The sequence below is a fragment of the Dermochelys coriacea genome, chromosome 6, assembly GCF_009764565.3.
Source record: "Dermochelys coriacea isolate rDerCor1 chromosome 6, rDerCor1.pri.v4, whole genome shotgun sequence".
In the NCBI taxonomy this organism is placed as follows: Eukaryota; Metazoa; Chordata; order Testudines; family Dermochelyidae; genus Dermochelys; species Dermochelys coriacea.
This window is the reverse complement of record NC_050073.1, coordinates 55,890,263-55,917,984: the sequence shown is the minus strand read 5'-3', so window position 1 is coordinate 55,917,984 and position 27,722 is coordinate 55,890,263. Positions and strand designations below refer to the sequence as shown.

Sequence of the window (27,722 nt, the reverse complement as noted above, 5' to 3'; positions counted from 1 at the left end):
CCTAGATACTTCAAGTTAGGCAAAATTAGCAGGCCTCACAATTTTGGTCTAAAATATCTCTGTCTCTCAGTTCCTCATCTGTAAATGGAACTTATAATACCATATCATTTCACAGGCATTTTGTGCGGATAAATCCATTCATGTTTGTAAAGCACTCATATGTTATGGTGATGAGCACCCAAAAAAAAGCCCAAGAGGGAATTAATAATTCTGTAGACAGTGCAGGGTTTGTATAGTGTGCAGTAAACAAGTTACAGAGCTACACACTGAATGAAGATAAAAAGAAATATTGAATTGCTAAGTTATCTATTTTCTGAGCATTGTCCATCTTAAGTAGTGAATGAGTCAGGGTCTTATGAAAACAACAATATGGAATCATGTAATTAAAAATAGTATCATAGTGCAACTAAGGGGGCTGTATTAAGATTGCACAGGCAGCCATAAATCTTCAACTTCCTAACTTTTGTTTTTATGTTCTTCAGCCAAAGATATTCTGGTACAAGAACAAAGTGGATCTCTCTGGAGATGCCAAGTATCGTATGTTCAGCAAGCAAGGGGTATTGACCCTGGAGATACGAAAGCCTACTCCCTTTGATGGAGGCTTTTACACCTGTAAAGCTGTGAATGAATGTGGTGAAGCTGAAATAGAGTGCAGATTGGATGTCAGAGGTAACCAGATTTCTGTAAAGGAGACAATATTCTCCTTTAAATGAACGGATAATTAATTTCTCCAACAACCATAGCTTCCCTTTAAGCAAAAATGGTTGATATCTGGGGGGCAGAAGCTAAAGTCCACTGAATAAGTGAATGTCTCCATAGGAACAGGTGAAAATATGGTAGAATTCTGTGGTAGAACTTTGTTATATGTTAGGTATTCAAGGGCAAGGTACTCTAGGACAAGAAGACGGGAGCTATTAAGCTCCCATTATTGTTAATATTCCAGAAGAAGGCATGAGACATTGGAATGAATGTCACAAGCTGAATTAATAAACAGTATGCTGTGGACAACAGTACTGTCCTATAGACCAGGAGTTCTCAAACTTCATTGCACCACGACCCGCTTCTGACAACAAAAATTACTCGATGACCCCAGGAAGGGGGACCAAAGCCTGAGCCCGCCTGAGCCCTACTGCCCCAGAGCAGGGGGTCCAAAGCTGAAGCCTGAGATCCGCCACCCTTGGGTTTGGCCTCAGGCGGTGGGGCTGGGGCTTGGGCCCCGGGCCCCAGCAAGTCTAACGCCAGCCCTAGTGACCCCATTAACATGGAGTTGTGACCCACTTTGGGGTTCTGATCCACAGTTTGAGAACTGCTGCTATAGACAATACTCTATATTTCAAAACTGATATTCCTAAGAGCCTCAAAAGTGATGAGATGCAATAGCTGTCAAAAATATGTAAATATAAGCTCTGTTACATTACAAGCAATTATAAAAAAGAATATTGATAACTTATTTTCACTACTAGCTGAAGTCAGACAAACACTTACACTGCAAAAGGGAACATTTTAGGCTAAATATTGTTAGAAAAACCATAATAAGAGTTATAAAGTACCATAAGCATGCATGGTGCTTTGCATACAAATAAATTTCAGAAACAGAACGAACTGCCAACAGGACGTGTGTGGAATAGCGATTGGTAGAGATGTCCTTTCTATACAAGGAGATTGACTTCTTCCAATCAAAATGGTATTACATCATTAAAAATTGTTATGCGTACAAACAAAAATGCTAGAAAAAATATGATTCAACTATGTTCCAATATAAGGACAAAAACGTGGTAATTTGAATACAATAGCAACAAGAGTAACTGTAGTTCACCTCAATGGAGAAAAGTACGTACAGTGTTCTTTTTAAAACTAATAATAATATGGCCCAAGAAGAAAAAGGTGGTATATGTCCACTAGAGAGATGGTCACTCTCTTCACAGGTAGTTGCAGTAGAAAGCATTTTAGTGACAGAACATTTGAAAGTGAATGCAAATGACAGAGTTAAATGTTTGGAGCCGTGTAAGAGGAGTACTCCCTGTTAAACATGGAAAAATATTTAAAATATAGTAATTGAAATTTTAAGTCCTCTTTTTCTTGGAGTCTGTCTTGGGCATGTTAAGTCTCCCCATGATTGTGAGGGAGAAAATGACCACTGTAAAATTCTCTCTCTCTGCCCCCATCCTCTTTTTTAAGCTTTAATTAGTGCTATGTCTTAATTTTGCAGTTCAACTTCTATGGTGTGTCTCACTATCTCTTAATTCTTTTACCTCCTCCAGCACCTCAGTAAAACTCTAAACCTTAGTTCATCACCAATTCAAGGTATGAAACAAAATAACTTAAGGAAAATAATTAGTTAGCACTGGGTAAAATAATGATGAATAAAGCTGGGTAGGTAGAAAACAGGTCCATTCAGAGCCATTTATGAAAATCCACAGTTTATGGGTCAATCAATACGATTTTTTTTTAAATCACTGCATTTAAATCATATTCCTGCAAAGTGCCTTTTTTGGACTCCCATTCAAGTTAGAGGGTATTAAAGACTCTCCTGCCCCTCACAGGCTTAAACAATTTGTAAGGATAATGGAATAATCCTACTGGAACATTTCCTTTTTTAATTCACTGAAAGTTGTTTGTGTAGGAGAACCACAGCAGTGGTTCCATGTGCACCACTAATTAGTACAAGGCTAATTTGTAACACAGTATCTGGATGTAGTAGTTTAAGAATCATGTTAAGTTTAAAAACTGTTGTTCATACATATATCTGAAAGTGTACAATGCACTTTAAACTTTTAAAAATAAAATGGTTATCATAAACATCACACTTGTTTGTGACCAACCTCTCTCTTTCTCTCTCTCTTCTCTTTCTGTCTCAGGTGGTGTTGGGGTTGGAATTTGAAGAGAAGGAAAGGACAAAAGAAGAAAATGAATAATGGGTAGACCCATGTACACCTAAAGCTCTGAGCATCTTTAAGTGTCATTTAATGGGGGAGAAAGATGTTCTGTTTAGCTACACAATTTCACGTTTCCCGTCTCAGAATTGTTGAAGTGTTATTGTCCCTAATAACCATGCAGGGGAAATAGAAATATTTTCTCCATTAACACTAGAGATTCTCCTTTAGGACAGAAACATTAAAGCTAAATGCAAAACTGATCCACCACCCCTCAAATGAACACAAACACTAACATCAACCCTCCAATGCTAAAATAAATCCTCTCCTTTTCCTCTTTTGTCACTTTCAGAATTCTGAAATTCCTGATGGAATACTTGTATTGCTCAGAAATACCTAGCAGGTCGTTTGTTCTAGTGCTTCAACTTTATCACCCCACAAGACCCTAGATAAAAGAGAGACCTCACAGGGATCTCTTTCCTCTTCCAAACTCCAACACCTGATTCTCAAAATGTTTACACCTGTGGACTCAGAAAGGCCTCTACAGATCCCAGCTTGTCCATGGAACGCTATTGGAGAATATCTGGTCTAGGCTATTGCACTGCTTGTTGTATACAAGATAGTCCCTGCTATCTATTTACTAATCATCTTCTGGTCTGGTAAATTACACTAGCATGAACTCTGTTTTTCAGATATTACTACAACTGAATTACAAAACAGCATGAAAGAACTCAAATTCAGAACTAGCTTTCTGTCTCAGGAGAGACATTGAAAAGTGCAGTCAGGAAGTAAAGCATACAAGACTATTTCAAACCACAAAGTTTATGATGAATTCAGCAAAAGCTGATTTTAATTTTGTATCGTTTGTGGTTTTTCAAAGTTTATAAACTATTTTTATATGTTTTTCCAGACAGTTATGTTCTTTAGTTAGATTTTTGAATGAGATTAAAAAAAAACAAACAAACCCTTTTGCCCCAACAGAATCTCCTGCTTCTAACTTGCTAGTTTGCACTGTGTAATCTTTTTCAGCTTATAGTGGTAGTTAGAAGTCCCTGACTTGGTATTACTCTCCTTTTACACTGGTTTAAACAAGAGAAGGCCGGGAGAGGACACCCATCCAGGAAGTGAGGCTTTATCAAAGAATTACATCAGTTTCTTCATATTAATACTCAGTGCTCCTGTTTTCCCCTCTAAGATGTACCAGTGTTAATGGATGAGTATTTCTGACTCAGCAGATTGTACAACACTGTGAAGTACATCTTCATAATAAAGATACCTGTGCAGTGACAGCTGGATTAAGCGGTATTTTATTCACATATCAAAACATGGAGGGATATATAAGCAACCACAATTTCTCTAAAACAAGAGGTACTTTTGTGATATCTCCTATGAACTTTATTACTATTTGTTGGAGTTAGAAAACTTCAATTAAAAATATTGTGCAAAAATATTTACATTTTCCCATTTTCTGACCAGCTCTCTTATTTAACTGAATTTACTAGTTACCACACATACAAATTGAGACACTCCATGTCATAAAGAATTTACAAACTGAATGTAAAGTGGACTCAAACCATCATCTCTGGCAACCATGTTGACAGCATCTGTAGAAAAGAAAGGACTAAATTATAAACAGCAGCTTAACCTTTTAGCCTGAAAGAGATCAAAGTGCTTTACAAACGGTCTTAATTAATATTTGAAAGGTACTCTGAATTATTGTTTTGGAGAAGTAGTAAACTCATGCTATATTTTAGCACAAGATTAAAAAGAACTCACAAAACTAACTCACAGTCCTGAAGAAGATGGCACTTCCCCTTTGAATTCTTATCTGTTGACTATACTCATACTGATTTTATGAAAGACAAGGGGATGTTCACTCACTATAACAGCTCCATCAAAAGTGGCAAGAAATTGACACTTTCATCAGAGATATGTGTTTGTACTTACATAACATCTTCATGAAATTCCACTATATAAATGTCAGAATACAAAACTCAGATAACTTAGATACCAGTGATAGTACTTTCAAATGGTGTAAGACAAAAAGACAGACAAGCCTGCTCTGTGCCTAGAGGGCCTCACCATCTAGTACATGTGAAGTCTAGAAACTAATGATAGCTAGTGCATAGTGTCCTTTAACTAAGTTGGTTGAGCTGCTGCTTTTAGATTTTCAGTTCCTGGAGTACAAAACCAAATTGGGATGGGTTACCTTATACAATTTTTAGTGGCTCTTCTTAAGATAATGCAGTTCTATGACAGGGCAGACATGAAACAGCATTTGCTTGTCAAATTCTCAATCAAACAATAATAGGGGGCAAATTTAACAGTGATCCAAATGGGTTAAAATAAATAGCCATCATAATATAGCTGAGTTTCAAAAAGCAAAATATTGATTTTAATACCCAAATGCTGGCAGCTCCTCAGACATTGAAAAATTCTGGCAGCTTGATGCTAGTTTAAGCACTGACTGACATGCCATGTGGTCTGTCTACCCAGTCACAAACCTAGCTAGCTAAGAAAATATCATACCCGCATTCCACTACCACCATTCACCACAGACTACTTCCAGCACTGGAACTACATAGAAAAATCTGTGACAAATTTCTGACAAATGGCCTCCTGTGTGCAATCGTCTCTATGCTGCCGAGTCAGACTGCAAAGCAAGACTGACATCCTGTGGTCGCTCTCAATGTCTGGGGAGTTGTGTCCCCTCCCCCCCCCCACAACAATTCCCCTTCCATTCACTCCCTTCTTCTATTTAAAACTCTTAGATAAAACAATGATTTTTACAATACAGAGGTAAAGTGCCTGTGCAGTCTACTTTCTATTAAATATTGTCAAGGACAGAGGGAAGCATTTCTTTGTTCTTATGGATGACCTTTTACTGTGGACACTACTCACGAAACACAATACAGAGCTCATTTAAAATTCATCCAGAAATTAAGGAACGGATCTATTTATATACCCTATAGTCTGTTTGGATTTCGAAAGCACTTATCACCATGCTATTTAGGTGGCTGAAGGCAACGTCCACTGTCGTCAATGGCACCGTTACAGGCGGGCGGGCCAGGCACGTCCCCCAACGGGAGGGGCAGGGCGGGGCCCCGCGCGAGTGCCCCAGGAAGGGCGGGAAGCTGGCCAGGGAGCAGGAATCAGGGCGGTTGCGTCCTCCCCTCGCTCAGCCTCTTTGTGACGGGCGAGCCCGGGGGCCCTTGGGTGTTCCCGGGGGAAGGAAACGGGCCGCCTGAGTAAGGGGCTGCCCTGGGGTTCCCCCTCCCGCCTCCGGTGAGGAGCCTGGTGGCGCCCGGAGATAGCGCACGCCCCCTATGGGCGAAAGACCGCAGCCAACCAGCACTCCAAGCCGCAAGCCCGCGGGCCGCAGAAAGGGGGGTTGCGCATGCATCTAGACGGCGCCGCGGCTCACGCCGCTGTGCATGCGACGGGGCGGGGCTGACTCGTTAGAAGTAGAGGGACTCTGCAAAGTGAGCGAAGAGAGCGGGGGCGCGACCCAAACAGCCGCGTCGGGCGCTCCAGCCCCCCCCCCTTTGAGATCAAAAATAGTCAAGGCCCCTGCTAATGCGGCAGGCAAGAAAGCTGGGGGCTCCCCCCCAAACGCCCCACCAAGCCTGGCCCCTAAACCCACCAATGCCTAAATGCGCTCCCTTGGGGAGTTACGTAACATGGCCCTCAACGCTGGAAAACGGGTCGGGACGCTTCCACCCATCAGGAGATGCAGTAAACAGCCTCCACTTTAAACCCTTCTTGCATTGATTGTTCCTGTAGTCAAGGTTTTCAGGTGCCCATGGTTGGTGCTAGACAATGAAGGAGATGGAAACTGAGATACATCTTAGTAACAGGTTTCAGAGTAGCAGCCATGTTAGTCTGTATTCGCAAAAAGAAAAGGAGTACTTGTGGCACCTTAGAGACTAACAAATTTATTAGAGAATAAGCTTTCGTGAGCTACAGCTAACTTCATCGGATGCATTTGGTGGAAAAAACAGAGGAGAGATTTATATACTTAGCCCAGCAGAAGAATCTGTCCTATCTCGGGGCCTCTCCTTTTGCCCCTCCACCCCCACGAACATGATACAGTTCTGTGGTGACCTAGAATCCTATTTTCGACGTCTCAGACTCAAGGAATATTTCCAACACACCTCTGACCGACATATTAACCCACAGAGACCTTCCTGCCAACCCTACAAAAAGAAGGATTCTGGGTGGACTCCTCCTGAAGGTCGAAACAGCAGCCTGGATTTCTACATAGAGTGCTTCCGCCGACGTGCACGAGCTGAAATTGTGGAAAAACAGCATTGCTTACCCCATAACCTCAGCCATGCAGAACACAGTGCCATCCACAGCCTCAGAAACAACTCTGACATCATAATCAAAAAGGCTGACAAAGGAGGTGCTGTCGTCATCATGAATAGGTCGGAGTATGAACAAAAGGCTACTAGGCAGCTCTCCAACACCACTTTCTACAAGCCATTACCCTCTGATCCCACTGAGAGTTACCAAAAGAAACTACAGCATTTGCTCAAGAAACTCCCTGAAAAAGCACAAGAACAAATCCGCACAGACACACCCCTGGAGCCCCGACCTGGGGTATTCTATCTGCTACCAAGATCCATAAACCTGGAAATCCTGGACGCCCCATCATCTCAGGCATTGGCACCCTGACAGCAGGATTGTCTGGCTATGTAGACTCCCTCCTCAGGCCCTTCGTTACCAGCACTCCCAGCTATCTTCGAGACACCACTGACTTCCTGAGGAAACTACAGTCCATTGGTGATCTTCCTAAAAACACCATCCTAGCCACTATGGATGTAGAAGCCCTCTACACCAACATTCCACACAAAGATGGACTACAAGCCATCAGGAACAGTATCCCCGATACTGTCACGGCTAACCTGGTGGCTGAACTTTGTGACTTTGTCCTCACCCATAACTATTTCACATTTGGGGACAATGTATACCTTCAAATCAGCGGCACTGCGATGGGTACCCGCATGGCCCCACAGTATGCCAACATTTTTATGGCTGACTTAGAACAACGCTTCCTCAGCTCTCATCCCCTAATGCCCCTACTCTACTTGCGCTACATTGATGACATCTTCATCATCTGGACCCAGGGAAAAGAAGCTCTTGAGGAATTCCACCATGATTTCAACAATTTCCATCCCACCATCAACCTCAGCCTGGACCAGTCCACACAAGAGATCCACTTCCTGGACACTACGGTGCTAATAAGCGATGGTCACATAAACACCACCCTATATCGGAAACCTACTGACCGCTATTCCTACCTACATGCCTCTAGCTTTCATACAGATCATACCGCTCGATCCATTGTCTACAGCCAAGCACTACGATATAACCGCATTTGCTCCAACCCCTCAGACAGAGACAAACACCTACAAGATCTCTATCATGCATTCCTACAACTACAATACCCACCTGCTGAAGTGAAGAAACAGATTGACAGAGCCAGAAGAGTACCCAGAAGTCACCTACTCCAGGACAGGCCCAACAAAGAAAACAACAGAACGCCACTAAAACCTCTCCAACGCATCATCAAGGATCTACAACCTATCTTGAAGGACGACCCATCACTCTCACAGATCTTGGGAGACAGACCAGTCCTTGCTTACAGACAGCCCCCCAACCTGAAGCAAATACTCACCAGCAACCACACACCACACAACAGAACCACTAACCCAGGAACCTATCCTTGCAACAAAGCCCGTTGCCAACTCTGTCCACATATCTATTCAGGGGATACCATCATAGGGCCTAATCACATCAGCCACACTATCAGAGGCTCGTTCACCTGCGCATCTACCAATGTGATATATGCCATCATGTGCCAGCAATGCCCCTCTGCCATGTACATTGGCCAAACTGGACAGTCTCTACGTAAAAGAATGAATGGACACAAATTAGACGTCAAGAATTATAACATTCAAAAACCAGTTGGAGAACACTTCAATCTCTCTGGTCACTCGATTACAGACCTACCTAAGAGTGGTTATCCTTCAACAAAAAAGCTTCAAAAACAGACTCCAACGAGAGACTGCTGAATTGGAATTAATTTGCAAACTGGATACAATTAACTTAGGCTTGAATAGAGACTGGGAATGGATGAGTCATTACACAAAGTAAAACTATTTCCCCATGGTATTTCTCCCTCCCACCCCACCCCCCTCTGTTCCTCAGATATTCTTGTTAACTGCTGGAATTAGCCTACCTTGCTTGTCACCATGAAAGGTTTTCCTCCTTTCCCCCCCTGCTGCTGGTGATGGCTTATCTTAAGTGATCACTCCCCTTACAGTGTGTATGATAAACCCATTGTTTCATGTTCTCTGTTTGTGTATATAAATCTCTCCTCTGTTTTTTCCACCAAATGCATCCGATGAAGTGAGCTGTAGCTCACGAAAGCTTATGCTCTAATAAATTTGTTAGTCTCTAAGGTGCCACAAGTACTCCTTTTCATCTTAATAACAGTTCATCTTGGTAACAATTTGAAGCTAATTATCACTCATGGGCTAGTAACAGACCTGCTGGGATCCAAATCTGCTTAATTTCCTGTGAGGAGTCCAGTGGCATCTTAAAGACTAACAGATTTATTTGGGCATAAGCTTTACCTACAAAAGCTTATGCCCAAATAAATCTGTTAGTCTTTAAGATGCCACCAGACTCCTCCTTGTTTTTGTGGATACAGGCTAACCAGGCTACACCCTGATACTTAATTTCCTGTATATTTCACATTCTGAAGCATAACTTCAACCTAACCATTTGTCTCTTTTCCCATCCCCTTTGTGGGGATGGAGAGGGATGTTAGAGTCAGCATGCAACCAGATATGTTAGGTAAAAACACAAGATACTTGTTCCGGATGATTGCAACATAACACTACTTTATTTGTTAAAATCCAGAACGTTAAACACTCAAAAACCGAAAACACAGAAAGCAGACTGCTCAGTAAGGCAGACTGGCACAGTTCACCCCACTGTGCTGTACAACAGCTCTTCGCAGACTGCAGAAGACCCAGATTGCATGCTTCCCTATAGAGCCCCCTAGCCTGCAAGCAGGACCAGGAAATCCCTTATAATTTAAAGCAACAGCTTATATTATGAATAAGGCTATGTTTGTTTCAGCCCCAGGGGCCGAGGGACTGCAGCTGGCAGCCATCAGGGCCCAGAAAGGATTCCAGCAACAGGACAGCCTCCTCACGGGGCCCTCTGCAAGATTCTAGTGACAGGCGACAGCCTCCTGAGGGGGCCTCCTCAGGGTTCCAGAGATGGGCTACAGCCTCGCACAGTAAGGGGGGGGGGGGAGAGTAGTGATGCACAGAGACATCTTGTTCTTCATCTCAAGGTGACCCTCCTGCCCATCTCAATGGCTCTTACTGGCGGAGATGATAGCTCTACATAAGAAGGTGTCAAACTAAATTTGATATTGTAATGAGTTCCTATCCAATCTCTGCCATACTACAGAAATTAGGAAAATGATAGCTGGAGGGAATCCTCTTCCTGTGTCTAAGTCCTGAAAATCACACTGAAATGCTGACACCTGCAGCCGTCCTGGAAAGCTGAGGTGAGGTGGAGTGGTAAGACAAATAAAGCTTTTTTAGGGTTTCATCCTAGTTAAACCTTCAGTGTTATACAAGAGAGAAAAGATAGGTTCTTTATGGCTTCTCTGAAGAGCTTCTCTGTGTGTTGAACCCTTGACATATTTCAGGCTGGTGTACAATTGATAAAGAAATTAAGGCTCCCTGACTACTACTCTGAGGCCATGAATTGACACCTTAGCCTCTTTTTGTTACTTACTCATAATTATTAGTTTCTGATGGTGTGACCAGAGTTATATTGCAACTAATTAAAAATGTTTTAGGATGTGCACACTCCCACCAGGCTCCCTTTGTGTTACATGCTGTACAAACACATTATCCTATTAAGATGAGTTTGTCATCTGTATTCAGAACCCTTATAGTAATATTACTCAATGAAAGAGAACCTAAAGGAGAAAACTGTCCAGGTAAAAAGAGCTTCCAAAGATTTTAGGCAGTAGTGACATAAGTACCCTTATTTTCTTAGCATTAGCTATGATATACATAACAAGGCTTTCAGCCCTGCATCCAGTAGGACACATTAGCACTGCTAGCGGGAAGACAGGTGATGGATAAACTAAGGTCCTCTAGGAGAATCAACACATTGCAGGCAGTAGCAAATGAACTTAGCTAAGCAGCATGAAAGACATTTACTTTGGAATATATAAACTTTTTACTGAGGGGGCAAACTTATGCTGCCAAGAGAATAATAGCTTTCCTGCAGTGATCCCCCTAACTGATTCTTCAGGACCCGTTATAGGTCATATGAGTTACTGCTTGGAACTGACAGTACATTAGTCCCAAACAGTCCTGAGTGGAATAACCACTATCTAAAGAAAAACTGATCTTTTTTATTACAATAATGGATATTTGGTCCTCTGTGTACAAGCATTGGTGGGCACCTTAAATATAAATGATTAGTTTACAATATTAGCAACTAAAGCACTATATCCAAGGTAAGTATGAAGCAGGAGGAGGAGGGAGGGACGATGCCATCCTCTACACTTCCTCCAGTCACAGAATACAATTTCCCTGAAAAGAGCAAATATTAAAATAATGAAGAAATTAAGAGATGTAAGTGTGTACTGGCATTTGAAGGATGTAAAGATGCTCTTGTAGTTAAGGCAAAAGACAGAGTAAAAAAAAAAGTGTTCTAATCTTGTCTCTGCCACAGACATGCTCAGGGCTCAATCCTATTGAAGTCAATAGGAATGCCACCATTTACTTCAATGAGTGCAGGATCAGACCTTAAGTGCCTCCATTTCCTCACCAGTAAATACTCAACTCACAGGGGCTTTGTGAGGCTAAATTAATATTTATAAATGCTTTGAAATTCTTGGACAAATGAGGCTAGAGAAGGGCAAAGCATTATTAAACACTAAGAAGGGGCAGGAATTGTTTAGGATTATCCATAGTATTATAACTAGGAGTAATGAGAATAAGGGCATGTCTTCACTAACAATGTTAAAGTGCTGGCCGCAGCAGCGCTTTAACATGTCTTGTGTAGTCGTGGCATAGCTCTGGGAGAGCTCTCTCCCAGTGCTCTAAAAAAACCCCAACCGCACGAGGGGAATAGCTCCCAGCGCCTGTGCACTGTCTACACTGATGCTTTACAGCGTTGAAACTTGCAGCACTCAGGAGGAGTGTTTTTCCACAACCCTGAGCAACAAAGTTGCAGCACTATAAAGTGGCAGTATAGACAAGCCCTATGTTTCTATCGGATCACCTCATGATATATGTGTGTGCATATACTAAACAAATGGTAAAATTCATCTCATTCCTACTTACTGATAAGTACCCTCAGTCTAAGTTCAAAAAAAAGAAAAATGAATGAAGAAATTTGTCTTACACCATGTCCCCTATTATTGAGCAAAAAAAAAAAAAAATATAGGTATCAGGAATAAATTTCCTAACAAGGAAGTCTTAATATTGCTTTTGTCATTTAAAATTAGACAGGATAGAATACTCGAGAATTTAAAGGTCAAGTTCCCACTTCAAAAGGAATTAACCCATATTACATACACTTTTTTGATCATTCTTTATGCTGTTAAATATATACCTCAATACATACAGTCTTCCCACAATGGCCAAGGTAAGGTTGTCAGAACCTAGACTTTTATATCAAATCTTCATATTTTGTTGCACTAATGTAGGTTTTTGCATTTAATTTTTTATAAAGAAAAAATTATAGTAAACTACTGAGTATGCGGTTATTAAGAAAAATTCCTTGTCCTTGTAAATTGGATATTACCTCATCTGTGGATGAACACATTTGCTAGTGTAAAGTATGGCACCCAATACAACAACAAAATAAATATATGTTCTGGTACAGTGCATCTGAAAGATGATGCAATGTGATCTTTTCAGCATAAAAATAGGACAGGTACATCATGGTAATAGAGAAAATTGTTTTTCTTTTTCGTTAGAACCAATTCCTGTAGGGCATTTGTGGAAGGGGTCAGCTTTTCCTAGTCCTCAAAGTCTGAAATAGTATCTTGTGGCGATAGCATTGAGGGATAAGGTAAGCATCCTGGATTTGATTAAATTCCTGTTCTAGTTTTAGCCCACTTTGTTTACGTAGGAGAAATAGTCCCAGGTTATGTGTGAACTGATTGTTTGACAGTCCCTGCTGGAAACATCACTTATGATGTTAAACAGTGCAGTAAATATAAATCACAGAGAAATATCATGACCTACACTGGACAGGGCTGCTTTCTAATTCAAAGTCCACTGCTAATTAATCCTTCCCATAAACTAAAGGGGAGAATACTGTATCCGAGCTAGGTTATCCAGAGCTAAAGAAGAAAAAAATCAGGATCAAAAAATATTTTACTAATGTAAACTAATGAAGAAATCCTTTCACCTGCCATTGGTGGAACACAGAAGCTGTTTAACTGTGCACAACACCATACTACAGGAAGGACAAAGCAGCACAGTTATCAACTGCAGTGCAAATTTAAGGAGGTGGAATGTTGTCATTAGTGATGAAATTTGGCCAGGACACCACAGATAACATCAAGTCTTGGAAAAAGTGCCATAGAATTTTGAATGGCAACAAATAATCAGGACTTCAAATTTACATCTAATCCAAAAGACAGCACCTTTGAACTGCACAGTGCCCCACAGAACCATGTTGGGGCAATGGAGTAGGGCTGCCTCAAAGGGAAGGGGGTTACCTACTCAAACACCAACATCCCTTCCTGTTACATATGTAATTGTTCCTTGACTCATCTAAGGGCTGGTTTGCACTGGGAATACTTTTTATCAATGTAGCTACATTGGTGCATGCCCCCAGAGTCGATGCACTTGTGTGGCTTAACCTAGTTTAAATCCAGGATAAACTGCACCAGTGCAAGTCCCATATCACATTGGAGTAGCACATCTACACAGGGAGTTTGCCCTAGCACAGCTATGCTGGTACAAATATCCCTAATATAGCTAAGTCCTAAATTTTCAACGTATTCACCAGCCTGGCACAGATGAGTTTGCAAGATCTTCCCAGTGCCAGGTGATATTGCTGCATGCAGGAAACAAAGTTACAGAAATAAAATTACATGCCTGTTCAAAATAGTTTTAAATTTCTTTACTTTTTGTTTAGTCTCTCTTCTAATCTCCTCAAGTGACCTCCCTTTAGGGATAAGTGTTTCGTTCAGGGTGAGATTCTCCATTGGTATAAATCAGAGTAGCACCTTTGACTTTGGTAGAGCCATGATGATTTATACTTGCCAAAGGTCTGCCCCCCACCCCCATCTTTCTGCCCTAAATTACACCAGTGAAATCTCCGTGATTGTCATTGGTGACACTCAAATGAAAATAAGCACAGATTTGACCAAAAGTATCTGAAAGGAGTTTAACAATGAGACAGAGTACCCAATCTGGCATGAGCAGATCCTGTTTGCAAAATTTCTTTATTGATTGGTAATTATTTGGATAGCTTACCTTCTAAATTATACTTTATGGAAATGCATAATAATTAATTAGTACATAGTAGGTGGTTAAATTAATCCCAGCATACATTACCTGCAGGCCCCATTTCCTATGGGAAGGTGGTATTGTAGTTGTTTCCTCAGGATACCTAGGAGGATAAATTCCAGACCCTGTGGTGGACACGCCAGTGGAATGAGTCAGATCACCTCAGAGAACACTAAGTATAGGGGGAGGATAGGTTGTTCGCTTGTTTGTTTTTTAAATTTATTGTATAACATTCATTTAATCCATTCAAATAAAAAAAGACAACTGGAAAATAGCAAATTAATTTACAATGTCCTTTAAACTATTTTATACTACAGTGTTTCTTCCAAACAAGAAATAAAAGCCACAGATATATTCAGGAGAGGGAGAAAATGTCAGTTACATACTGTCTTAAAGTAGGAGTTCCAGACCCTGAAATAAAACACTTCTATCTTTTCTGCAAATGACACAATCCCTAGTGAATTCCAGAGGGAGGGTCCAGTTTGGATTAGAAATAACCTCATTGATATCTGTGAAGTGCTTTTCCAGTCACAGAGCCCTATTTTAGGGAAACGAAAGCTGTCATTGAGATGTCCTCACTTGTGTCTAATCAGGGCTTACAGAGTTCTACATCAGCAGAGTATACTGAAACAGCATGAACTGGTGAAAGGTTGAGAGAAAGTAAAGACCAGCCTCATCCATTAGCTCCTGATTTAGAGAAGACAACATCCAGCGCTTGCTTTTGATGACAGGCGTAGATGTTGACAATAAACAGTGTCCTAAAATCACAGATAACCAGCCAGCAAGCCATGAGCTCAATTACACTTGTAAATCAGAAGACTGAGGGGTTTTTTGGTATGTCATTCTTTATTGAAGTGTTGCTGTGAAATATAAACAAAAGAAAATAATTTTGAAATGTTGGAAGACAATATTAGGGGTTGTGTGCAGAAATACTATCCAGCATTAAATTAATTGTATAACGATTGTCCTATCATGCTTTTTTGCCATAAAGGGTGACACTATTTTAAAATTTGGTTCACTTCAAATCCTATTGTACTTCCATTATAAATACACTGATAGTGACCAATTCTCTACTGGCCCCAGTTACACCTGTGCCACCCCGCTGCCTTCAATGAGATTCCATGGATGTAAGTAAGGGAGTAAGATTGCGAAATTGTAGATGGTATGCTGCATCATTCAGCATTCATTTGTACACTGACTGCACATCATTCAGCACTCTTCAAGAACTGTCACAGTGAAAGAACCAAGGTACTATCTATTATCTTCAGTTACAACAGTTCTTCTAGGGTAGGCCTCAACGTCCACAAATATGTAATGGTACTCATTCTTCTGCTTTCAGGATTCTCTTTCACTTCCACGTGGACTGTCCTGTGCTTTCCCCATTCTGAGCCCTCCATGGCAGACAGATAACCCCAGAGTAGGGAGGCTAAACCAGTAACTATGACACATCAGTGGGTAGGAAAGTTTACAGGGAGTTAAAGAAAGGGGGTGGGGAAGTGTTACCCTTGTTTACAATGGATAAAGAAGGTTTGAAACCTTTTTTTGTTTTAGTTTACTTTTTACCTTAGAAATATTAAGAATACCAAGTCTAGTTTCTCCTGTTTTCCTGGAAGTCTTACATGGAGAAGTGAAAAATATGGAGTAGGGGTGTGAATAGGAAGAATTTCATCCCTCATTCAGGTTGCACTTGCTTGATAGTTGATATCATAACCTAGTCATTGTCCAGTAATCCATACTCTTTTCCAGGACAAGCACGATCAATAACATTTGAATTATTAATGTAAATCACAAATGTTTTTAAAAAATTTAAGGCTTTCATGTGCCTCTGGTTTATATATTTTACATTTCAGCCAAAATGGTTCAGTAGTGAGAATGAAGCTAGGGAAAAATATGTTTTGCCCAATCTTAAAAAAATTCTTGAGACCTTTTCTTATAACAGCTCTAGCACTTCCTGCTTTGGAACAGGGACTTGAAATTTGGCACAGGGGGAGAGATGACCTTTGTACCAGGGATGTGAAAATCCATCCACATTTGGCCAATTTAGAAGTCTATGAAAAAATGCAGTTTATACACACTCAGATAAGCTAGAGTTTAACATAGAAAATCTCCAGAGTCCATCTTTGTTGAGCATATGCAAACCTCTCCACAGCTCCCAGTGCTGACCAGACTGCTCATGTGTCATTCCCAGAGCACCCGAGCATGCTCCAGCGCTGGGCTAACCAGCTCACAAGGAGCTTTGCTAGAGACTGCTTCTTCCTAGCTTTCCTCAGGTGGAGTGGAGCTGGGCACCAGAAATGAGAGCAGGGTATCTCTCTCTCCTTTGACATTCCCCCACATCCTATTACTGGGACCCAGGCAGCATGGAAGAATAAGCTATCTGATGTGAATGTAGAAAATGAGAACAGCAGGGGGGGGGAAGGGGGAGAAGTTGATTTGGAGGAGTGTAGTGAGACTGGGATTGAAGAGGTGGGGGAGAGAAACTGACTGGGATTTGTTGGGGGAACTGTGACTGATTGGGAAAAGAACACTGAGGTCAAATGAGGAACTGGGCCGAGACTGGGACTCGCTGGCTAAGGAGACTAGGAACCAATGGAGGGGGGGGGAGAACAGGGGCAGGGAAATGGAGAGAGAGATCTGACAAGGAGTTGGGATGTGGGGAGAGAAATGAGACTGGGACAAGGAGACAGGGAGACAGATTGAATAAGGAGCCAAAGGAGGGAAACTTGGACTGGTAGCCAGTAGCGAGGTGGGGAGAGACAAAACTGGACAAGGAGTCAGCAGGGAAGATCTGTGACTGGCTGGGCAAGGAGACTGGGTATAAGGAGTTCGGGCAGGATGCTGGAGTGCCTGAATGCCTGAAAGACTGAGACTAGATAGGCAAAGAGAATTGGAGTGAGGGAAGAGACAGGACTGGGACAGATTGAAGGGGATGGGGCAGAAGGGATCAAGCCTCAGGAAAATGGATAAGAGTCTGCCTACTACAGCACGCCACACTCCTCTTCAGAGTCTGGAATGGAATCTACAATTCCTGAATCTCATCATTCCTCTGCTGACAGGAAATGTGAAAAACTCACTGGTGAAGTGTCCATCTCATCTCCTCCTAGCAAAGATCTATATCAGTTACTTCATTAGATAACATGACAAAGGTCTGGGTGATGGATCTAAAGGTCCCACTCCTGCTGATGAACCATGTGGGTGTCAGTATGATACCACATAATGACATTTGTTTTTTCAGTTTGCTTTTTTAAAAAGCTAGGAAATTAAAACACACAAAACTATTTAAAAATCATTAAGATTTTTAAATCTTTGAGAATTTATGGTATAGTCTTTAGTTACATGAGCACATGCTTCATTCAGTCCACAAGATAGATGTTCAATTAATGAGTGGCTTTTCAATGTTTTGTTTTATTGGCATTGTCCAATATGTGACCAAAGTCCTTATTTACTGCATGCTATTCAATTCCTGCTCTGAAGACAGAATTATTAATTTCTTCCTAGGCTTTTCTATAAGATCTGAGTGCTTCTGCACAAGCATTAATTACATTAATTAATCTTTATAAAACCCTGTGAGATGGGGGTGGTGGTACTATCCCTATTTTACCGATGGGCAGCTGACACAGAGAAAGTTTAAAGTCAAAAGGATCCACTAATTTTGGGTGCCCAATTTGAGAGGCCTCGGACATGATTTTTAAGAGTACTTAGCATTAATAACACTTAATATATTCAGGCACAACTGCAATTGACTTCACTTGCAGCTGTGAATACTTTGTACGCCTGCAAATCAGGCTGCAGTGTTTCAAGTTGGGCACTCAGAAAATGAACACACAGTTATCAACTTCTTTGGTTTACGTGATTTGCCCAGGTTTCATAGTAGCAGCCGTGTTAGTCTGTATTCGCAAAAAGAAAAGGAGTACTTGTGGCACCTTAGAGACTAACAAATTTAATAGAGCATAAGCTTTCGTGAGCTACAGCTCACTTCATCGGATGCATTTGGTGGAAAAAACAGAGGGGAGATTTATATACACACACACGGAACATGAAACAATGGGTTTATCATAAACACTGTAAGGAGAGTGATCACTTAAGATAAGCCATCACCAGCAACGGGGGGGGGGGGGAGGGGGAAGGAGGAAAACCTTTCATGGTGACAAGCAAGGTAGGCTAATTCCAGCAGTTAACAAGAATATCTGAGGAACAGTGGGGGGTGGGGTGCGGGAGGAGAAATAACATGGGGAAATAGTTTTACTTTGTGTAATGGACTCATCCATTCCCAGTCTCTATTCAAGCCTAAGTTAATTGTATCCAGTTTGCAAATTAATTCCAATTCAGCAGTCTCCGTTGGAGTCTGTTTTTGAAGCTTTTTTGTTGAAGGATAGCCACTCTTAGGTAGGTCTGTAATCGAGTGACCAGAGAGATTGAAGTGTTCTCCAATTGGTTTTTGAATGTTATAATTCTTGACGTCTGATTTGTGTCCATTCATTCTTTTACGTAGAGACTGTCCAGTTTGGCCAATGTACATGGCAGAGGGGCATTGCTGGCACATGATGGCATATATCACATTGGTAGATGCGCAGGTGAACGAGCCTCTGATAGTGTGGCTGATGTGATTAGGCCCTATGATGGTATCCCCTGAATAGATATGTGGACAGAGTTGGCAACGGGCTTTGTTGCAAGGATAGGTTCCTGGGTTAGTGGTTCTGTTGTGTGGTGTGTGGTTGCTGGTGAGTATTTGCTTCAGATTGGGGGGCTGTCTGTAAGCAAGGACTGGCCTGTCTCCCAAGATCTGTGAGAGTGATGGGTCGTCCTTCAGGATAGGTTGTAGATCCTTGATGATGCATTGGAGAGGTTTTAGTTGGGGGCTGAAGGTGATGGCTAGTGGCGTTCTGTTATTTTCTTTGTTGGGCCTGTCCTGGAGTAGGTGACTTCTGAGTACTCTTCTGGCTCTGTCAATCTGTTTCTTCACTTCAGCAGGTGGGTATTGTAGTTGTAGGAATGCATGATAGAGATCTTGTAGGTGTTTGTCTCTGTCTGAGGGGTTGGAGCAAATGCGGTTATATCGTAGAGCTTGGCTGTAGACAATGGATCAAGTGGTATGATCTGGATGAAAGCTAGAGGCATGTAGGTAGGAATAGCGGTCAGTAGGTTTCCGATATAGGGTGGTGTTTATGTGACCATCGCTTATTAGCACCCTGACAGCAGGATTGTCTGGCTATGTAGACTCCCTCCTCAGGCCCTACGTTACCAGCACTCCCAGCTATCTTCGAGACACCACTGACTTCCTGAGGAAACTACAGTCCATTGGTGATCTTCCTAAAAACACCATCCTAGCCACTATGGATGTAGAAGCCCTCTACACCAACATTCCACACAAAGATGGACTACAAGCCGTCAGGAACAGTATCCCCGATAATGGCACAGCTAACCTGGTGGCTGGACTTTGTCCTCACCCATAACTATTTCACATTTGGGGACAATGTATACCTTCAAATCAGCGGCACTGCGATGGGTACCCGCATGGCCCCACAGTATGCCAACATTTTTATGGCTGACTTAGAACAACGCTTCCTCAGCTCTCGTCCCCTAATGCCCCTACTCTACTTGCGCTACATTGATGACATTTCATCATCTGGACCCATGGAAAAGAAGCCCTTGAGGAATTCCACCAGGATTTCAACAATTTCCATCCCACCATCAACCTCAGCCTGGACCAGTCCACACAAGAGATCCACTTCCTGGACACTACGGTGCTAATAAGCGATGGTCACATAAACACCACCCTATATCGGAAACCTACTGACCGCTATTTCTACCTACATGCCTCTAGCTTTCATCCAGATCATACCACTCGATCCATTGTCTACAGCCAAGCTCTACGATATAACCGCATTTGCTCCAATCCCTCAGACAGAGACAAACACCTACAAGATCTCTATCATGCATTCTTACAACTACAATACCCACCTGCTGAAGTGAAGAAAGATTGACAGAGCCAGAAGAGTACCCAGAAGTCACCTACTACAGGACAGGCCCAACAAAGAAAATAACAGAACGCCACTAGCCATCACCTTCAGCCCCCAACTAAAACCTCTCCAACGCATCATCAAGGATCTACAACCTATCCTGAAGGACGACCCATCACTCTCACAGATCTTGGGAGACAGGCCAGTCCTTGCTTACAAACAGCCCCCCCAATCTGAAGCAAATACTCACCAGCAACCACACACCACACAACAGAACCACTAACCCAGGAACGTATCCTTGCAACAAAGCCCGTTGCCAACTCTGTCCACATATCTATTCAGGGGATACCATCATGGGGCCTAATCACATCAGCCACACTATCAGAGGCTCGTTCACCTGCGCATCTACCAATGTGATATATGCCATCATGTGCCAGCAATGCCCCTCTGCCATGTACATTGGCCAAACTGGACAGTCTCTACGTAAAAGAATGAATGGACACAAATTAGACGTCAAGAATTATAACATTCAAAAACCAGTTGGAGAACACTTCAATCTCTCTGGTCACTCGATTACAGACCTACCTAAGAGTGGCTATCCTTCAACAAAAAAGCTTCAAAAACAGACTCCAACGAGAGACTGCTGAATTGGAATTAATTTGCAAACTGGATACAATTAACTTAGGCTTGAATAGAGACTGGGAATGGATGAGTCATTACACAAAGTAAAACTATTTCCCCATCTTATTTCTCCCCCCCACCCCACTTCCCACTGTTCCTCAGATATTCTTGTTAACTGCTGGAATTAGCCTACCTTGCTTGTCACCATGAAAGGTTTTCCTCGTTTCCCCCCCCCCCCGTTGCTGGTGATGGCTTATCTTAAGTGATCACTCTCCTTACAGTGTGTATGATAAACCCATTGTTTCATGTTCTCTGTGTGTGTGTATATAAATCTCCCGTCTGTTTTTTCCACCAAATGCATCCAATGAAGTGAGCTGTAGCTCACCAAAGCTTATGCTCTAATAAATTTGTTAGTCTCTAAGGTGCCACAAGTACTCCTTTTCTTTTTGTGATTTGCCCAGTATCACATAGCAGCTCTGTGGCAAAGGCAGGAATAGAGTTCAGTACTCCAAGGCAAGATTCAATTGCCTAAAAATCATTAATCCTTCCTTTCTCATCCTGCAACCCCATCTCATTTGATACATACATTCCAATTCCTATTACAAAATGAGACAAGGGTGCTACACACAACAGCCGCCTCCTTTAGTACACAATCCTCATTTATCCTCAGAGCAGGTCTATCCTGTGCATTGAATAAGGTGGAGGTTCTTTGGCGGGGCGGGAGGGCGGGGGAAGTATGTGATCATGTGATTAAAGACAATCATAATACATACGTACAAGGGGAGCTGAATGCTGAAAATCATGTCCCAGCTAAGAGAAAATCCTACCACTGAGAGTAGAGAATTGTAGATTCCATTCCCTTCAATTCTTTACTTTAACCAGAAGACCATCCTTTCTCTTCTCATTGTTGCCAACTGGAATTTATTTTTTACACAGTCTTCATTGAGGCATGGAAAGCCACAAAAACACAAAGGAGGCACATTTTGTTACATTATCAGAGTGACAGCAGAGCAGCAATGTGAATTACCGTATGTATGTTTCCAAGGAACTCAACATGACATTGTACACAGCATTTCCTGGTGTCAGAGATGGCTCTGAATAAGGTGTCTCCAAATATGCATTATTTACATAAACCACAAATGTGCATACTATTTACAGTAGATTCACACTTGCCTTTGTAATTTGCACCTACCTCCGGGCTTGTCTGGATGGGCAGATAGATTTACACCCCAGGCTTCTTCGCACTATCTTGAACTAGCTTGCCATGCTAGATATGCTGGAGGGTAGGGCTAGGATACAGAGGGACCTAGACAAATTAGAGGATTGGGCCAAAAGAAATCTGATGAGGTTCAACAAGGACAAGTACAGAGTCCTGCATTTAGGACAGAAGAATCCCATGCACTGTTACAGATTAGGAACTAAGCGGCTAGGCAGCAGTTCTGCAGAAAAGGACCTTGGGGTTACAGTCGACGAGAAGCTGGATACGAGTCAACAGTGTGCCCTTGTTGCCAAGGAGGCCAATGGCATTTTGGGATGTATAAGTAGAGGCATTGCCAGCAGATCGAGGGACGTGATCGTTCCCCTCTATTCGACATTGGTGAGGCCTCATCTGGAGTACTGTGTCCAGTTTCGGGCCCCACGCTACAAGAAAGATGTGAAAAAATTGGAAAACGTCCAGCGGAGGGTAACAAAAATGATTAGGGGACTGGAACACATGATTTATGAGGGGAGGCTGAGGGGACTGAGATTATTTAGTCTGCAGAAAAATGGGGGGATGGGGATTTGATAGCTGCTTTCAACTACCTTAAAGGGAGTTCCAAAGAGGATGGATCTAGACTGTTCTCAATGGTACCAGATGACAGAACAAGGAGTAATGGTCTCAAGTTGCAGTGGGGGAGATCTAGGTTGGATATTAGGAAAAACTTTTTCATTAGGAGGGTGGTGAAGTACTGGAATGGGTTACCTAGGGAAATGGTGGAATCTCCTTCCTTAGAGGTTTTTAAAGTCAGGCTTGACAAAGCCTGCGAATTGATCATGCTTTGAGCAGGGGGTTGGACTAGATGACCTCCTGAAGTCCCTTCCAACCCTGATATTCTATGCCCTAACTGTCTGTGTGGACCATGCTGCCCTTCATTGAAAGTACTCTAGTGCACTTTGATCTACACTGCTTTGAAACAGGAGTAGATCAAAGTCCACTAGAGAACTTTCAGTGTAGGGTAGCAGGGTTCATGGACAGATAGTGCATGGCATGCTAGTGCAAGGTAGATTTACACCCCAAGATGCCAGGCACTGACTGTTTGTCCAGATAAGTCTTCATTCAGTTCCTTTTCCCTTCCCTCCCTAGAGTGAAAAAATAGTTACCAACCTTTCCGTAACTGTTGTTCTTCCAGAAGTGTTGCAAATGTCCATTCTGATGTAGGTGTCTGTGCACCGCATACACAGGCGCTGTCCCATGTATGTTGCAGAGCTGGTTCTGCCAGTTCTATATTCAGATGTTACTTTAAGATAGCTAAAGGCTGGAGGGAGAGTCTTATATCCTTAACTGCACCTAAAACTACTCAAATCCAATTAACTGTCACAGGAATCCTTCAAGGCTTTAGATGTGGTATCTTTCTGGTGGGAATCAAGTTTTTCTATGATTTAGGGCCTTCAGTGATTCTTCAACAGTTTCTAGATCCCTAAATGCATCATTTTTAATCAAGAAAAATTGAATTTTCAGTGGAAGTTGTCTTTTTTTCCTCTCGCTTTGTGTGTGTGTGTTTTAATGTTGAAGCTAAGAGTCAGGTGGAGGGAGGTTTTTTTTTTTTTTTTTTTTTTTTTTTGAAGTGGCTCTTAATTAAAAGCAGCCCCTTTTCCTTTCAGTGTCACTTCCTTGGCTTCTTCAGAAGTTTTTATCTGGTCATTTGTATCTGCTTGGTAGAAAATGCACATGAACCCCTTGTGATGTTGCACTCCATATGTTTTATGGAAATATGCTTATGAGTGTGAATATGTAACTGGAATATGCTTTATGCAAAAGGTCTCTTGTAAGATATAACAAAGGCTATAACATACTGAATATATTCCTCCTATTTGTATGTATGTATCATTCTTGTATCTGAAGCTAGAAATATGAAGTACAACTCTGAGGTCCTATTGTAATTATGCAAAGTGTGGGTCATTGATAGTGGTCTAGAATCTTGATGGCTCCCATTGACTAGGACAATTGGTTGTAAATGGCTCTGTTTACTTAAAAACCTTTCTATGTATGTGTGGGCCAGCCCAGGAAGAACGGAGGCTGGGGTCTCACAGGACATGTGATCATATCTCCTGATACAGGAATCCATCTTAAATCTGGTACTTTTCCATTTAGAAGGAGGGGTGGGACCCAGAGAGACACAAGATTCCCGCCTTGTGCCAAAGCTATAAAAGGGGGTGGAACAGAACAAAGGAGGTGCAGTCATGAGAAAGCCCTTGTTTTTCACCTAGGATGTCTGTTGGAACTAACAAGGACTGTACCAGGGGAAAGGATTGGGCCCAGATGAGGAAGGAGTCTAGTCTGTTAAAGAAGCTTATTGGAACATCTCTGAGGGCGAGGTATTCTCTGTAATCAGTTTCTTAATGTATTAGGCTTAGACTTGCGTGTTTTTGCTTTATTTTGCTCTGACTTACTTTGTTCTGTCTGGTATTACTTGAAAACACTTGAATCCTACTTTTTATACTTAATAAAATCACTTTTGTTTATTAATTAACCCAGATTAAGTGATTAATACCTGGGAGAGCAAACAACTCTGCATCTCTCTCTATCAGTGTTATAGAGGGCAGACAATTTATAAGTTTACCCTGTGTAAGCTTTATACAGGGTAAAACGGATTTATTTGGGGTTTGGATCCCATTGGGAGCTGGGTGTCTGAGTGCTGGTGATAGGAAACCTGCTGAGCAGTTTTTTTTGTTAAAGTCTGCAGTTTTGGGGGTGTGGACCAGACCCTAGGTCTGTGTTGCAATTGGCTAGTGTGTCTGGCTCAACAAGACAGGATTCTGGAAGTCCCAACCTGGCAGGGAAAATGGGCTCAGCGGTAATTTCAGCACGTCAGGTGACCGTCCCAACAGGGTTTCTGTGAGCGAACCAGTCACACCCCTCGTATAGTCATTGACTATTATATGGAGTGAAAATCCCATATACAGCAGTGGGGCTAAGAGAACCCTTAAATTTGCTTGACAGACAAACCTGAGTTATAAAGGGTAACTTTATAAAACACACACCATGAAAATCTCTAGGAAATTTTAAAAAAGTGGCAACTTGTACAAGATACAAGAGCCCACACTCTTTCCAGAGAAAACTGAAAAGAACACAGCATATCACTATTCCATACCTGTCACAGGCTCCCAGGTCTTAGTATTTAAGGCCTTCAGATCTTTTAAGATGTGGTCTTTAAGGAGCAATCCCTTAATCGCAACCCACAGGCAACCAACAAGGTCCAGGACAAAGCTTGTGAGGACCAGAGATCAAGGAATTTTGGCCAAGAACCACCACTTCTAGAAAACCGACTGGATAAGATAAAACTAATCCCAAGCCTAAGTGTTTTCAGAGCATACTTTGATCGTCATTTTGCAAAAGAATTCCGCAATAACAAGACAAGGAACAACAACAGGGAGGCAAAAAAAGCAGTAAACCAAAACTGGCAAATCCAGGAAAAGCAAAGAACAGAGACAATTCTTTGGACAGTTCAATATGAATATTAATTAGATTGAAATACTTGAAGAAGAGCTCGGTGTAGCTCATAAACTTGTCTCTTTCACCAACTGAAGTTGCTCCAACAAAAGATATCTCAGCCACCTTGAAATACTTGGACATTATGCGGCACAGGCCCCTCTTAGTAGTAAAAAGCTTGTATGAATATTTATATAACAGAAAATAGATCTCTCAGCCAGACTTAGCGGTATTGCACTGTTACTGCAAGATATTTAAAATCAGAAAGGCTTGAGCTGATTTCCAAGGGCATAAGGGGAAGGGGCCCCTACAATCCCTGAGCTCCTATCACTGAGTAATCCTTAATCAAAAATTAAACAGAGTGGAAAAGGTGAGAGGTATGTGCAATCTATAGTAACCTTTTTCCCAGCTAAGGAATGTCTACATTGATTGCTTGTCTTGTGAGATTAACCAGCAGTAGAGACCTTCAAAAGGTGAAAATGACTGTAAAACTGCGCTCACAAATCTGGCATGATCTAGAGACCACACTGAGAGAATAATGCTGTGTAATAGACATCCAAGCAGCAGCTCTGTACATCTCAATGATGGAAACATTGCTGAGGCATGTAGTGGAGGCTGCTTTACCCACAGCTGAACATGTTGTAATCCCCACAGCGGGCTGAACACCTGCCAAGTGTATACACACACACACAAACACACACTTAAATAGTGTGTTGAGATGGACCGATCCTGGTCTTAACCATATATGCAACAAAATCTAGATGTGAATGAAGTTTGGAGGAAAATAGAAGCAGATTAATTACTTTATTGAGCTTGAAACTAGAAACCACTTTGATAAGAGTTTGGGGTGAGAACACAAGACCACCTGTTTCAGGGCCTGAATCTCACTAACACACCAAGCTGATATGAAGAATGCTATCTTCAAAGAGATGGTACACAGGATAATCTAGTAAGAGTTACCATAATGGGAAGCAAACCTTTTTAGAAACTCACTGTAGGGAAAGTGAAGATACATCATCAATGCTGTGGGAAGGGAAAACTGAAATTGCAGCTAGATGGACTGAGCTCTGACACAGATTTAACTGCGTTAAGCATAGTAGATAGTCCACTATTGTTTTGACTTTGGACTATGTAGTCTCTTCCTGTTTCTGAACTTCCCAGGTGGAGACACACTTCCATTTCATTAAGCAAGTTTCCCTAGTTTGAAGCTTCCTGCTTTTGGACCTCAGCAAAACACTTGATCTAGCTGTTAACCTGAGACATTTTGGATCCAGGTGGAGAATCTTGTCCTGAACCTAAGACAAGAGATCTCAAAGACCAGGAAGTAAGACGTGTAGTTCTGATGTTAGTTCTAGAAAGTCAGAGAACCAAAACTGTCAAGGCCAGGTCAGAGCTATCAACAGCATCTTGCCTTGGTCCTGAGTTTATTATTCTCTAATGTAAACCATCCCCTAAAAGGCCTTACACTGTCTAGGATGGTGAGCAAGAGTTAGATGCTTAAATCTGACCCACCTTTGCCAGTATTCCATAAGTTTAAGATCATACTGTACATTATAAATGTCTTTCTGGTGGCTTCTAATTCAACCTCTTATCAGTCCAGTAACCTTCCAGTTTTCTTCCCAAAGATTCACAACTTTCCTGAGGAAGCTAGCCTGCATAGATTAGGTATCAAAAGAGTAATACACTGTTATCTGGATAGGATAAAGCCTTTTAAAAGAAGTCTCCAAAGCAGTTCACTATCTTCAGGAATAGGTGCTTGGGAAACCAATCTTTGGTCAGACTGTCAAAATAGTTCATGGAGAGACAAGGTGGACGAGGTAATATCTTTTATTGGACCAACTTCTGTTGGTGAGAGACAACCTTTCGAGTCACACAGAGTTCTTCTCCAGATCTGGTTAGCTCAAATGCTCGTCTCTCTCACCAACAGAAGTTGATCCAATAAAAGATATTACCTCACCCACCTTATGTCTCTAATATCCTGTGACCAACACAGCTACACTAC

General features: G+C 41.9%; 1 protein-coding gene and 1 long non-coding RNA gene across 2 annotated transcripts in view; both read left to right on the top strand.

The window, feature by feature from the left end:
- Positions 1-3,229, top strand: part of MYBPC3 (myosin binding protein C3) — a 148,959-nt gene extending 145,730 nt beyond the window's left edge. Inside the window, exons 33-34 of the mRNA XM_043515805.1 lie at positions 483-669; positions 2,859-3,229. Coding sequence (XP_043371740.1) covers positions 483-669; positions 2,859-2,881 — 210 coding nt within the window. The 3' untranslated portion in view covers positions 2,882-3,229. The remainder of the gene's footprint in view (positions 1-482; positions 670-2,858) is intronic.
- A 6,150-nt stretch (positions 3,230-9,379) lies between these two features.
- On the top strand, positions 9,380-15,405 carry LOC122460509. Its single transcript, XR_006281857.1, has 3 exons — positions 9,380-10,464; positions 12,904-12,998; positions 15,043-15,405. It is a non-coding gene; the product is annotated as an uncharacterized LOC122460509 (long non-coding RNA).
- The last annotated feature ends 12,317 nt before the right edge of the window (positions 15,406-27,722 follow it).